Source organism: Vigna unguiculata, chromosome 11 (assembly GCF_004118075.2).
Source record: "Vigna unguiculata cultivar IT97K-499-35 chromosome 11, ASM411807v1, whole genome shotgun sequence".
Lineage (NCBI taxonomy): Eukaryota > Viridiplantae > Streptophyta > Magnoliopsida > Fabales > Fabaceae > Vigna > Vigna unguiculata.
The window spans coordinates 15,114,185-15,128,481 of record NC_040289.1 but is presented as its reverse complement, the minus strand read 5'-3'; the positions used below and the strand labels follow the sequence as shown (position 1 = coordinate 15,128,481).

The 14,297-nt window shown below is 33.4% G+C and overlaps 1 protein-coding gene across 1 annotated transcript; it reads left to right on the top strand.

The window, feature by feature from the left end:
• The first annotated feature begins 1,492 nt into the window (after positions 1 to 1,492).
• On the top strand, positions 1,493 to 1,868 carry LOC114168254 (arabinogalactan protein 23-like). The gene has a single exon (XM_028053006.1). It carries the CDS (start codon positions 1,568 to 1,570, stop codon positions 1,748 to 1,750), a length of 183 nt encoding a protein of 60 aa, XP_027908807.1. The 5' UTR covers positions 1,493 to 1,567; the 3' UTR covers positions 1,751 to 1,868.
• The last annotated feature ends 12,429 nt before the right edge of the window (positions 1,869 to 14,297 follow it).

The following is a 14,297-nucleotide window of genomic DNA, read 5'->3' as shown; positions in this document are numbered from 1 at the left end:
TTTATATCCTAATGAGTCTAACAATACTATGTGATTTCCTATGGTTATTTTAGTACTCTTTACTTTATTTGTTGGTGCCACAAGAATCTCTTTCGGTTAAGCCAAAATACATTTGGATATTTTATCAAAATGGTTAATTCCGTTTCTAGACCTTTTACATAAATATTTTATACCTATTTAAAAAGTTACATTTATTAAATTTATATTTGAAAAAAAAAATCTTAAAAAAAAGTTGTCGATAATTTTCTAAATGTCATATATAATTAGTCATATAATCATGACTATATAGATGTTTTTTATGAAAAATCTTTAATTGCCAGTATGATAAGATTAGTGAAAGTAAATTATTTTTTTGATAAGAAAAGAATATGTGAAATTACGAATGGAATAGGTATTACAAGTGTTTTTTCTAGGAAAAGCTATCAAATATGTGGGGGTGGGCGAATAGCTGCATATATGTTACCGTATAATTATATTTTTATTCGAAACAAATAAATATTGATGAATCTGACGAATATTGAACTTGGTAAGAAAAGAGGATTTAAAAATTGAAAAAGAAGATTATCAATGAAGGTTCTTTGAATACTAAAATTGCATATTGAATTTGGAATCTCGTATCCATAATTCAAAAAGTTTTCTTGACTATTGTCGAAGAACTGGAATAAAAGATCGGGTATAACTATGACAGTTATTGTATGGGGTCTACCGAATGTTAAATGCAAAGGTGCATAATAGATAGACAAAAACATTATGAGTTGTGTCCTAATAAACCTAGTTGTTGTTTCTATTTTCTTCTTGGTTCCTTCTTCCACAAGTCTAGCTCGAAGAAGGAAGAGATAAGGGTCCTATGAAAAATGTGGTCATAAATCCATAATATAGTCCGACTATAACTATTGAATTAATTATCTTCATGCAAAAGAATACTACATTCCCCCCTATAAGTTCCAAATTAACTTACTCTTAGTAAGTGATTTTCTTCGAGGAAACATACTAAATGAATAATATCAAATTCTTAAAAATATATTTTTTAATCTTTGTAGTGTCAATTTTAATTAATCAAATATTATAAACTTGACAAAAAAAAGGACCAAACATGGTAAGTTTTGTTTCATTTTTCATTAGAAGTTATTAATAGTTTGTTAATTTTACATTTAATTGATTAAGCAAATCATTTTACATAAAATAATATTACAGGAATAGGAACTACAAGGAAAAACCCATATGTCGCAGTCGCTATTACAATCTCAATATATGTAGCCATTAATTACCACATATCTTATCACAACATATGGGATTAACAGACTTTTGGTTCCCAAATACACCACATGTTAATTTTTGTGAGTATATATATACTCAAATCCTGAAATCATTCAAAACCACATATTACTAATTTTTCACAAGACAAAGAAAAGTGGTGTTTTCCTAAAATAACTTGAACCTCGTCTTTAAAAGTCCATCAACATCACCATTGTTCCTCAGACCTGCAAGCAAGTAACATAATAAACCTACACACTTTTGTTTCATCAGCACACCGCGGGTCTCGAAAACAAAGTCACATTTATTCATCATGGACATGAGGAAGATCGCCTATGCTGCTCTCATTGTTGCTGCCTCCATCAGTGTCGTGGCAGCTACCATCGAGATTCCTGCCCCTGCCCCTGGACCTAGTAGTGGAGCCTCAGCTGCCATGCCGCTTGTTGGCTCCTTGGTCGGTGCCTCTGTCTTGTCTTTCTTTGCCTTATTACACTAAGCTTTCAAGAAGCTAATTGAAGAATCATTAGCAAGAAATATTAGAAAGAATGGATGATGTGATGTTGTCACAAATTTATTTTATATGATAATTACATTACAAGGAATACCTGATATTAACTATGAAAATATAACATTACTTTTATAAATGGGACTTTGCTAACGTCACTGAAACGAATGCAAAAGCAAAAAAGAAGAAAAAAACACTAGTTAAAGTCGGTGCAATCCATTCTAAAATAAATAAAAAAATTAATAATAAATAAGTGCCAGTAAAAAAAGGCACAAAATTGAACACAGTGTTCAATTTTCTAATCAAAATTCAACCATAGCATTGGTTGTCGACGCTAATGACAAATAAATAAATAGATAAATTTATAAATAAATAAATACCATGGGCTATTCCGAAACTAAAATGTTGCAATTTAATTTTACATTGAAAATTAAATGTAGAGTCTGCTAGATCGAGACAATGGAAGGATATATATAAAAACATAAGATATAAATTATTATTTTAGTTCTTAAATAGAGCGTTTTCCAAAATTAAAATCATCATATCAATCCAATTATTCTAAAGTTAGAATTCTTTTGTTAAACAGTTTAATCCATGATAGATATCCCTAAAAGTTATTTTAAAAGTTTTAACTATCATTAAAAGTTTTTTTCTAATGAACTCTTCATGTTTTTATTATTAAAGACTACCTTGTATTTAAAGTATTAATTCTTTTTATGGTGTACTACTTTTTTCATTCTTAATTTAATTCTTTTAGAATTTCTAATTACTTAATCATTTAATAGATTATTAAAGAATAACTTATATTTCAAGTCTTAACTTTTTTATACTATTTTTTATTTTTAATTAAATTAAATTTAGAAAAAAATAATACACTTTTATGTCTTAAAGCATATATATATATATATATATATATATATATATATATATATATATATATATATATATATATACTACAAGAATTCTGTAAATTACTGAAGGTATTACAGATGGATGTTATCGTGTACGTTACCGACGAATGTTGTTCGTCGATGGTGTATTTTTCCGATAGAATAACCAACGAAATTTTCATGTGGAATTTACCGATGGATTTTGTCCGTCGGTTTTTTGTATTTTACCGATGGAATTACTGGCAGACCTTTGTTGTTGAATTTACTGACGAAACTAATTAACACATGGATGGATTTGTGTGTCTGTAATATCCTCTATGAAATCAGAATTTGGAATTCTGATTCCCACCCTTAATTTCATTTCGTCCTCTATTACAGTTAGAGCGAAAAACTCTGTTGCCCACTGCGACGCTGTCGAGTCCACACTGAGAACTTATTGAGGTTACCCACCATGTCGTGATTTTTGTGGCATTGTTGTTTGTGTTCTTGACCTTCCGTCGCTTTCGTGGGTAATGGAAGCTTGCCGGTGTCTTGTGGCATTGCTTGATCTTCCAACCCTTGAGGGACCTTATTGTGGTACCGTCGAGGGACCCTTCTGCGTTCACTGTCAGATCTTCCTTTGAGGTAAGTCCTCATTTTACCGATGTGGAGATGGAATTTGGTCCGACCATGCCTTTGTATTTGATGTCTACTTTAATTGATTTACTGAATTTGCTTTTAATTGATTTAGATTTAACGTTTGAATTGGTGTTAAGACTGCTACGAAAATGTTGTTATGAAATTCACGCTGACAGTGTTTGATAATAATTGTTTGATGAATTAGTGTTTGTTTGATTGAATCTATATTCACCTCATAATCATGTATATTTTACATACAAATCCCAGATTAGTAATCAAGTGCTGCTCCTAAACCAATTACTTCCCTATATTTTGCATACTTATCCCATGTTAGTGATCAATTGCTGCTCCTAAGCAAATTTCGTGTTCCAGCCTCAAATGTAGGACATTCAAAATTCCTAAAAAAATAATAAGATTCATAAAATTATTGGTATGCAACAAGATTATATAAACTATCATACAAGGGAGAATAAAAACAGGTAGGGGTGATACTATTGGCTATTCTAAAGTTAGAAACTGACTGGACCAACCTCAAGCCATAAAAAGAAAATGAAATTGGGGTTTATGGTGCCATGAGCTGGAAAATTTCCTTCTAAGTCATTAATTTGCATGGAATTCATAACTAAGTCATTAATTTGCATGGAATTATAACTAAGTCATAACTAAGTGATTAATTTGCATGGAATTATACCCAAAACTTATACAATTATGGGTTCAACAATGAAAAAACACTCCTTTGAAGTGCCTTCTTTATTTATAGATGCTAAAGAGATATACCCATTTGGAATATGACAAAAAATTCATCCTTAGTACCTCTTTGGCAGTTTGCAAGTTTTGCTGGGTATTAGGCCCAAATTCCTCCTTATCCAAAGCCACTCTCACATATTGAAAAAAGAAGTACCAACCCCCTCCCCAAATTGGGTCACTAATTGGGTCTCTTTAGCATTATCGATTGACCTTTCCATTTCTTCTGCATGCAGATTTTTGGTCTAATATTGTGGTATAAAGTATTTATAATTAAACTCTGCGATTTAGCGTATCAATAGCTTTAAGTCCTAAAGGGAATTAAAAAACATGTTGGCTTGGTTCGTTTAGTTTAGGTTGTATTTCTCCTCTAAAGAGCTGACGTGCATATGTGAATTGTGATTGACATATGAAAATGCATCAAATGTGATTGAAAGTGTTGTATAACTTGTAGCACCATCAAATGTGATTCACATATTCCTTAAAATGTGTAATTTTCCCATAAACAATAGGTTTTAAGTTCCTAGGTCAGTTGTCCTTCATCAACCTCAATTGTAGGGTGTTGCCTTTGTTTAACACTAACCATTAGAATGTTGTTCAAGTTGTAGCATGTCACTTTTCTTGGTCTATCACTTTGCAGGTCATCCTTTGCTATTTAAATGCAACTATAAACCTGCCAAACAATCTGAAAACTATGACAACAAAACTGATAACAAAATTTTGATCCTTTAAATTGGAAAAATTGATACAAGAATTCTTTAAAATAGCAAGGAAGATAAAAACTAAAGTAAAGAACTTTAGAAATCAATAATTTGAATCTAGTTGAATAGGGTTTCATTCCTTGAAAACAATAATTCAATCAAAATTCATAGATCTAAATGGTCACATTTTAAGTAATAAAGGTTGATTTTGAATCCATAAACCAAGACTAAATAAAGGCAAAGATTGAACCACTTATAATCAAGAGTACTATCACTATGGGATGCCTTGAAAGGTTGTTGACATTGTAGTCTAGCCTGCACCCTCCTTCTAGCAACAACACTTCATGGACTCTAACCTTAACTGTTGTTTGTAGGTATTGTTATTATGCTCTTTTCAGCTGCAGCTACTTTGACTCAACCTTTTGTTGTTGTTTTTTGGTATGTAGCCTTCTTTGAAATCTTCTTTGTTTGTAAATTATGTTGTTATAATGTGTTGAACTACCTCTAGATATTGCCTTTACAATGTGTAGTCTTTGGATATCCTACAATAACTGAGATATCTTAACCAATACAAGGACACATGTCTCCACTTAATTTCAATTCTCCCTTTTACATTGCGTTCACACTGTGTTCCATGTTGGACTACTTCCTACAAGTTTAAAATAGTCAAATAAGACTATAATTAATAGTAATCGCTAAAAAGTATGTAGCATGCAAATTATCACCTATGCAAACTTAGAATTGGTCCCTAAAGTAAGCTAAAAGTAAAACTGCACTAAATTTGAGAAAGTGTGAACAACTTGTGCTCCCAAGTTTTAAGTGGTAAAATAAAGCTATGGATGATCTGAACTTCTAAGTCCCATGTTCCTTTACTACCACAAAAGTAACACTTTCCTTGTTTGCCTTCTCACAAAACATAGCCGAAGTTTCTAGCCACCGTCGTTGGGTGTATGACCGTTGTTATAGAGGTTGGAGAGGCTTGAAGGAAACTTTTGTGATAGGGGTTGAACAGTTTATCCAGACTGCTCGACAATATAAATATTATCTTGAGGGAGGGATTAGATGTCCCTACATCAAGTACGAATGTACTCACATTTTGAAATACGAGGAAGTTAAAGTTCATCTATACAGAAAAGGATTCATGCTAGATTATTGGATTTGGACATTTCACAGTGAAGAAGTGCCCTTTGTTTATTTGGGTGAACATGAAAGACATTTTCCTAGTTCAAGCACGGTTGATCATACCTCTGAGATGAATCAAGCTATGTATATGCAAGAGATGTTGAATAATGCTCTTGGCCAACATGCTTCATTTGAAGATGCAGAGGATAATCGTTTAGAAGAGTCTCAAAATGAGTTCACTCAGAGGTTTTAGAATTTATTACCAGAGGCAAATGAACCTGTATTTGAAGGAGTAACAAAGTTAAAATTGTCAATATGCATTAGACTTTTATCCTTCAAATCCAACTGAAACGTTCCCAACCAACCATTGGACAACATTGCAAAACTCATTTTAAACGGGTTAGTGAGCCAACTCACTTAACCCACCAACCTGTGGTGGGTTGAGTCGGGTTAGAAAATTTTCAGCTCACCATAAAGTGAGCCAGGTTGGGTTATATACTAATATATGTTAGGGTCTTAAACTAACTAAGATTATTTGTCTCTAGAATGGCATAAAACATATAAAAAATTAGCATGAATAATCCAGGGGTCATACCTTGTATTTATAGATTTTATGGTGTTGCTCTAGTTCCAAATCTTTAAGTTTAGCCATTGAGGTTTCCTTCCCAAGCTTTGGCATACATCTTTTGTAGTTCAGCAATGGAGGTTTCCCTGCCATGGAGGTTTCCCTTTTGTGCTCAGCTTCAAATCTAGAGCTTCATGTTTCTTTGTAGTAAAGGTTTCTTAAAATGTGGCTTTAGTGCCAAACTTCGTTGCTCAGCCACAGGCTTAAAATTTAACTTTCTCAGTTAATCTTTTGGCTTGAGTTGCAACTTTTAGGACTCATTACCAACTTTATATTTCCTTCATTTTATCTAAAAAACAACACAAAATGCATTAATTTCCACTTTTTCTATTTTCTCATGACCTGATTATGTAATTATATAGAATTTGGTCTTTTCTAATGATTTTTTACAATGATTTAGTGCAAGATAAGGATCTAAATGATATTCAATTTAACTAATAATTGACACTTATCAACATACCCCAACTTTAGCTTTTATCTTGTCCCTAAGCAAAGCTTGAAATAGTTCCTCATATTGGTTTCAAAAATATTTGATCATGTTTGGTTTAGGAATTTATAATTCACACTTCATCAAAAAGTTAAGACAAATGCGATCAAGTACTTGAATTGGAACCAATGAAATCAGTTTTACACAAATGCATTTCATTTTTCAAAGCTAAAGATCAAACACAAGTTCTCTCAAATAATTTTATGTATAAGTGCATAATTGCATCCTCCCAAGTGGTCAAAGTGTTTACTCTCTTAGCATCCTTTGCACATGTCCACTTGGCTTTGTATTTTCATCCCCAACAACTATGTGCACATGATTGGCAAAGATCACTAAAGTCTTTTGGGCTTGTAACATGGTTGGGCTATCAAAGAACTTTGTTTTACATAACAAGCAAGAATCACTACTAAAAAGTATAATCAATAATGTTCAAGTGCCATGAGTCCAAACTTGTTCCATCCAATTTTTTCTTCTACTTTTCTCTTTTTGTTGTAGCCCAATTTCTTGTTCTTTTCATTCCTTTTGGTTACACCTCTATTTGCTTATTTTCATTATGTTAGATTCGAAGTGTCCAAATTCATCTTTTGTTTGGCTACAGTTTTCATTTTTCTTTTTGCATTCTTGGGTATACTTTTAGCTTGCCCCAACTTTATTTCTTTATCTATTAAATAGCTCACCAATCCTTTCATGGCACACACACATTCATTGTATCCTTTTCATCAGTAAGAAGAATTTGATTTCCTAAATTCTAGGCTCAGGGTGTGTGTTTCAGGTCAAGGTTCAATAAGGTATTTTTCATTCAAAATCATGTAGGGTGGTTGTTTGGCCCTGGGTTAAATAGAATTTTTAACAAGAAACCTACCTTAATCATTTCTATGCCGATCATGCTTAATAACCATAAAAAATTTTCCATAAAACTCGTGGCTCGATCACTTAAGAGCTTTCTCTCATTATCATATTTAGTGTTTAGCTCACTCTTCTCACAAGGTTAGATACACTTGTTGTGTCAACCTTTAACCAAGATCTATCCTACAATGCATCAATTTCTATTAAACGATATTAGTTCTTCGTTCTTTCCTTTCTTGCAATCTAAATTTTTCAAAACAATTTTAAGTGTGTTTTTATTTTTCTCGCTTGGTTCCTAATCCATCCATGTCCAAAAGGTATCCTAAACTAGACTACCTAAGACATGCATACTAAATTATCACACAACCTAATCTCTTAACAGAATTAAAACAAACTAAAAACTGAAATTAAAATGCAGAAATTAAAGTGTAGACATTTTAAAAAGAACTCTATTTTTGGTTAATGGTGGGGGTGGCTCTTTAGATGATCCATATGCTTTCTTGAAATCAATGAACTCATATGAGCCTTCTCCCTCCTCGTTCTTTGGTTATGCTATTGTTTCCTTTGTTGCCTTATCTATTGTGTCCTCATTGTTGGAAGGTTGCTTACTTCCTTGTTCTTTTCTCATAATTTTGAACGATACAAGGAGGGGATCGTCTTCAATTTCTTCAGATCAACCAATCTCAGTATTGATGTCCTTCTCTATTTCAGTTCCAGCAGCTTCATTGGTGCCTTCCACATTTCCTGAACTACCATCATCAATACTGGTATTGGTAGTGGACTTATTTTGTTCAGGCTCAAACTTAGGTTGTGGCTTAGGCACAAAATGTTGTTCAATTTCTGTTGTTGTTGTTTCTACTTCTGCACCTTGTGTTTTAGTTGTTGAACTAGGTGCTCCTTGTGTTGCACCTCCAACCCTTCCTTCTTGAAATGGACTATCCCCAGGCGAAGCTGTGAACACCATAAATTATTCAAGAGTTATGCATTGAAAAGGTTTGTTCATACTTTGTTGTTGAGAAAACTTTTAAAGGATGGATTGATGAGCCATCTAGGCTCTAGTGGTTGTTGTTAGCTGTTATTTCATGTATGAAATACGTCTCTCAATGGACAGTAGGGATTCTTTCAGCTTCTTGAGCTGCTAGTTTTGATGTTGTGTTCGAGCTACAGGTTATGGTTCAAGTATAGGACCTTGCATGTTGTCCAATTCTTTGGTTCAGTTGGCCTGGATGTAAGCTTTGTTAATTGGCAACCTCAGTTTCTTCCTTGGGTGAGAAGGTATCTCTACCATTTTCATTCTCCACAACTCAGTTACAAGACTTGGAAAGCCAAGTGGCTTTGCAGTACCTCTAGATATGGGTTCTAACAGTGCTACTTTGAATCTCTGATGGGGTTGAGGGGTGGTATTAACAGTTACAAGTAATTCTATGAAGATTTTCTTACTTGCATCCCTCAACATATCAGATAATATTTGCTTATTTTCGTACCACTCTTGCTCAATATTTATGCATCGTTGATCAACTCGCAACCTTTCATCCATGGACTCTAATTTTGATGAGTTCAAATTTTTGCCCTCATTTAATATTTAAATTTGGGAATTTAATTGAATTTTCTATGCTTAAAGATTGATTTAATTAGGATCTGTGATTATTAGATTTATTGAGTAAGTTTGGTAAAAGTGGCGTAAAAATTGATTTTAGTTGCATAAAATATTATTGGATATTCTAACGTTTGTTAATGCAGCTGGAATTTATTTTTGGTCAACTAATAGTGTGATTTTAAAATATTCAAAGTTACAAAATAAGTCCAAAATCAAGAAATTCTGAAAAAGAATAAATCAGGAGCTAAATGCACCCCCAGATTTTATTTGCACACTCCTACAAAGTGGACCACCAAAAACCTATTCTGCACCCCCAGTTTTCACTAAGTTGCACCCCTCCTACCACTTAAACTCCACTCAACCAGATCATGCCATGTGGCAATTCTCACCTTTTAAAATTAGCCAACCATAAGCTGCCACGTGTCATAATCCTCCACTCACCAAATTGACCACTCAGATCTTGCCACGTCATCATCTCCTCCATCTCACACATGAAACCCTAACCCTAATTTCCCTTCCACCCTCCACACAGCCGCCGCCGCCAATCTCGCCGGCCACCGCACCACCATCGCGCACCATACTCACGACCACCATGGCAGCTACTACTCCACGCATCTAGCCTCCATCATCTCTGCATCTCGCGCGGCGCCACCACCATCTCCACACAGAACTTCAACAGCGCGCCACCGTTCTCGCCACCACCGCGAGTTCCCAGCTTACTCCTCCATCTTTCCCGCAACAGCACCAAGCCGGAAACCACCGCGAGCCAGCAGCACCCACCGTGACCAGCAACGTTTCTGCAACTGTTCGAGCAACCAAGACGCTGAGAACCGCACCACCGCGCCGTGAATGAGACGCAGCAGCAGCGACGAGCAAACCTCCGTCGAACCATCTCCAAAACCGCAACAACCTCCGCGAGCACACCGCCAGCGCGAACAACGCGCATCTTCTTCTTCCTTGTTCAATCACCACCGCAAAACACCATCACTGCACCACCAGATTCTCATGCGAGCCAGACCGCAATGCGCCACCATTGTCGCACACCGTGCACCAGATTGGAGAAGAAGAGTTCGCCGGAAAACGGAGCAGCCGCCGTCACGAGGGAGGGAGAAGAGTGTGAGAGTGAAACCCTAATTTCTGGAGAGAGAATCTGCACTGCCACGTGTCAGCATCTGATAGGACAGTCAAACTGGTCAACTCTGGTCAACTGGTCAAAGTCAGCAGTCAACACTGGTCAAAACTGCAAATATGGTTAAATGAGAGGGGCAGAATTGGAAATTGGATAGGAATTAATTTGCTAATTAATTAAATAAAAATAAAAGATTTTAGCAACTGACAGATAAAGCCCAAAGTCCAGTGGAAGCCTATATAAAGAGACTTAAGGGAGCAGAAGCGGGGGGAGAATTGACAACTTACAGCTTAGACACTTAGAACTCTCTGGTTTTGGCAGATACCGTCTCCACCACATCTCTCATTCTTTCTTTTATTTTCTTTTCATCATATTATCATGTATTCCATCAAAGCCATGGAGGGCTAAGCTTTTAGGGTTGATTCCACTGTAATTTCTTAAATGGATTCTGAGGTTAGATGAATTTATTTGTTTTGTTATTTTGATTATTGTTGTGGTTTTTGTTTATCTATGTCCTTTACTTCTTAATCGAATAGAAAATAATGATTTTAAATCTACATGCATGCTAATCATATGAGTTAAAAGGTTTTTAAATTAAATTGAGACTTTACTTTGATTTTGTTTAGAAACTTTCATTTGATTAGATAAGTTTTTGCCAATAATTGAGACTTTAATTTGATTAGAGGTAATTACTTTAACTAAAATTAGTCAAGACTTTACTTTGATTAATTAAGTTTTCTATTTGGTAAAGAAACAAAGGAATAGACATGATTAGGCATAGTAAAATTAATTGAGACTGTACTTTGATTAAATTTACTATGGACAATCTAACAATTCTCACTTTTAATTGAGACTGTACTTTGATTAAAAGTGAGGATGCCAATAAATGAATTGAGTCTTTACATTGATTTAATTGTAAATCAACAACAATAATTAATTTAACAATAATCTCTAGATAACCAATGAAGAATCTTATTTAGAAAAAGCAGTGGAATTGACCTATTTACTATTACTGTGTTTACAATCTTCCGTGTCATTTTCTTTGCATATCAAAACCCCCTATTTTTATAATTGCTAATTGCATTTTTAAGAATCAAATATTTGAGATCAATTCCGTATTCGTTGTGAGACAACTCAGGGTTATCTTAACCCTAACTATTTTGTTCACTACTAACTGGCAATACTGAAGTTGCTAAAGTAGTGGTAATTTGATCGCCTAACGACAGCGATATCAAATTTCTCTATAACTTCACCCATTAATATCATAACTTCCTTGTAGGATGGTCCATTGGTTGCTTCAACTTGCTGTGGTGGTACATATTGTTGCTGAAAACTATTTGGAACATATGGTTGCTGAGGTGGACACTCAGAATATGGTTGTTGCTCATATCCCAAAAAAGATGATCTAGGATATAGATCATTAAATTGTCGTAAAGTTAACCCACTTATATCAGGTGCAGAAGTAGGTGTGACAATTTGTTGTTGATAATCATATGAATCACATGGTTGTTGTGGATAGTAATCATAATTCACTTGAAAATCAAACTGTTGATTATTTTCATATGAAAAATTATTTTGCATTTTTGAAATAGGTTTTCTGAAAAGAGATAAGTTGAAAGCTTGTTGAGTAGACTTCCAGGAAAGAGAGGTGCGTCTCAATCGACAACTTAAGTACCTTATCTTTCCTTAGCCAAAGTTTCTCCCAACTAGTTTCACAAATTTCCCAACAAAATTACGCCTAAAAAAATAACTAAATAAAATAAAATAAAATAACTAAAGAAAATTAAAAAAAAATGTTAGAACAAAAATTGAGAAAAGAAAATGTTAGTGATAAACAAAAAAAATAATAAAAAATAATAAAAAATAAAATCAAAAGAATAAAAATAAAAATGAGAACTAAAATGATAAAAATTCTAACCGTGTTCCCCGACAACGACGCCAAATTTGATAATGCTGTCGTTGACGCGATCAAATTAATACTACTTATATATAACAATTTCAGTATTGTTAAGATAATAGTCAACAAAATAGAAAGGGTAAAGTAACCCTAAGTCGTCTCCCAACGAACACGGAATTGATTTTTAACAAATTAGTTCTTATAAAACTAAACAAGAGTTAGTCAAATAAAATTATAAAAATATGAGGGATAAAGATAAAAAGATAAAATAAGATATAAACAATAGTAAAGAAAATAGATTGATTCCATTGTTTTTTCAAAATAGATTCATCATCGGTTATCTAAAGATTATTGCTCAATTTATTATTGTTATAGTCTTACAAATTAATCAATGTAAAGTCTCAATTAATTTGTTGGCGTTCTCACTTTTAACCAAAGTACAGTCTCAATTAAAAGTGAGAACTTTTAGATTATCCACAGTAAATTCAACCAAAGTATAGTCTCAATCAAATTTACTATGCCTAATCATGTCTATTCTTTTATCTCCTCACCAAATAAAAAGCTTAATTAATCAAAGTAAAGTCTCAATTAATTTTCGTTAGAGTAAATACCTTTAACCAAAGTAAAGTCTCAATTATTGGTAAAATCTCGTTTAATCACATGAAAGTTTCTAAATAAAATCAAAGTAAAGTCTCAATTAGATTTAAAAACCCTTGAACTCATATGATCAACATGCATATAGATTTAAAATCATTACTTTTTATATGATTCAAAGGTAAAAGACATAGATAAATAAAAACCTCAACAATAATAAAAAGAATAAAGAAATTATTTCATTCTAACCTCAGAATCCATAATGAAATTACAATGGAATCAACCCAAGAAATTTAGCAATTCATGGAATACAGAATAAAAATAGAAGAATGGAGAGAGAGAAATGAAACGAAATTAGGCACCCCTAAGGGTTCCAAAACTCCGAAGTCCCGAGCTTGTTTTCTGCTTCTCCCTTGGTCTCTTTACATAGGAATTGGACTGGTATCTTTTAATATTTTATGATATAATTAAATAAGATAATTATTTAAAAATATCAAATAAAATATCTAAAGATATATTTTTCCCAAATTATCTTCTATCATAAAGATAAAGAAAACCGCAAGGTCCAATTTTTTTGTTCCTCTCTTCTTGGTTTAGCCAAACTTCTTCACTTTTTCAAGTTTTTCTTGCCGTCTTCATGCAATGCTTGGCTTGAATTTTTGTGCTTTTGATAATTCCTTATTCTTGGATTTATCTTTAATGTGTCATGAAGGTTTAATCAATATATTTCCACACCTCCATGAGATCAACTTAGCTGCAGCTGCACTAACACACCTCAAAATATCCAATGAACATTTATGCAACTAAAAAGCTATTTTTAACATGTTTTTGTATCTCATGATCAATAAACCCAATTATAGGAAATCCCAATTAAATCAATCTTTAAACACATAAATTCAATTAAATACCCAGAATTAAACACTGAATGAGGGCAAAAATACGCACTCATCAGCCTCTCTAGTCTGGCATCCTTCATTAAGCTCTAAAATTCCTCTCTTTCTTCCTCAGACGTGGGTCCACCAACTCTAAGTAAGTCCCTAATTGTGTCTCTTTCAAAAAGCACCTTTTTTCCTCTAACCCAACATGATCTTTCCTTCTCCAACTTTCGCTTAAAAGGATAAGCATTTACATAGAACTACCTCATAATCAACTCGTTGTAATGATTTGTAGGTTTGGTCAGCTTCTCCCACCTCCTTTGCTTTATAACCTCATGAATTCCTCATATTTACCTTCTTGAATTTCCACTCTCCTTTCAGCCAAGATTGATCTCTCTTTGAATTGAGAAAAC

Coding starts and splice junctions, on each gene's coding strand:
- LOC114168254 (XM_028053006.1), top strand. CDS start 1,568: ATGGACATGAGGAAGATCGCCTATGCTGCTCTCATTGTTGCTGCCTCC.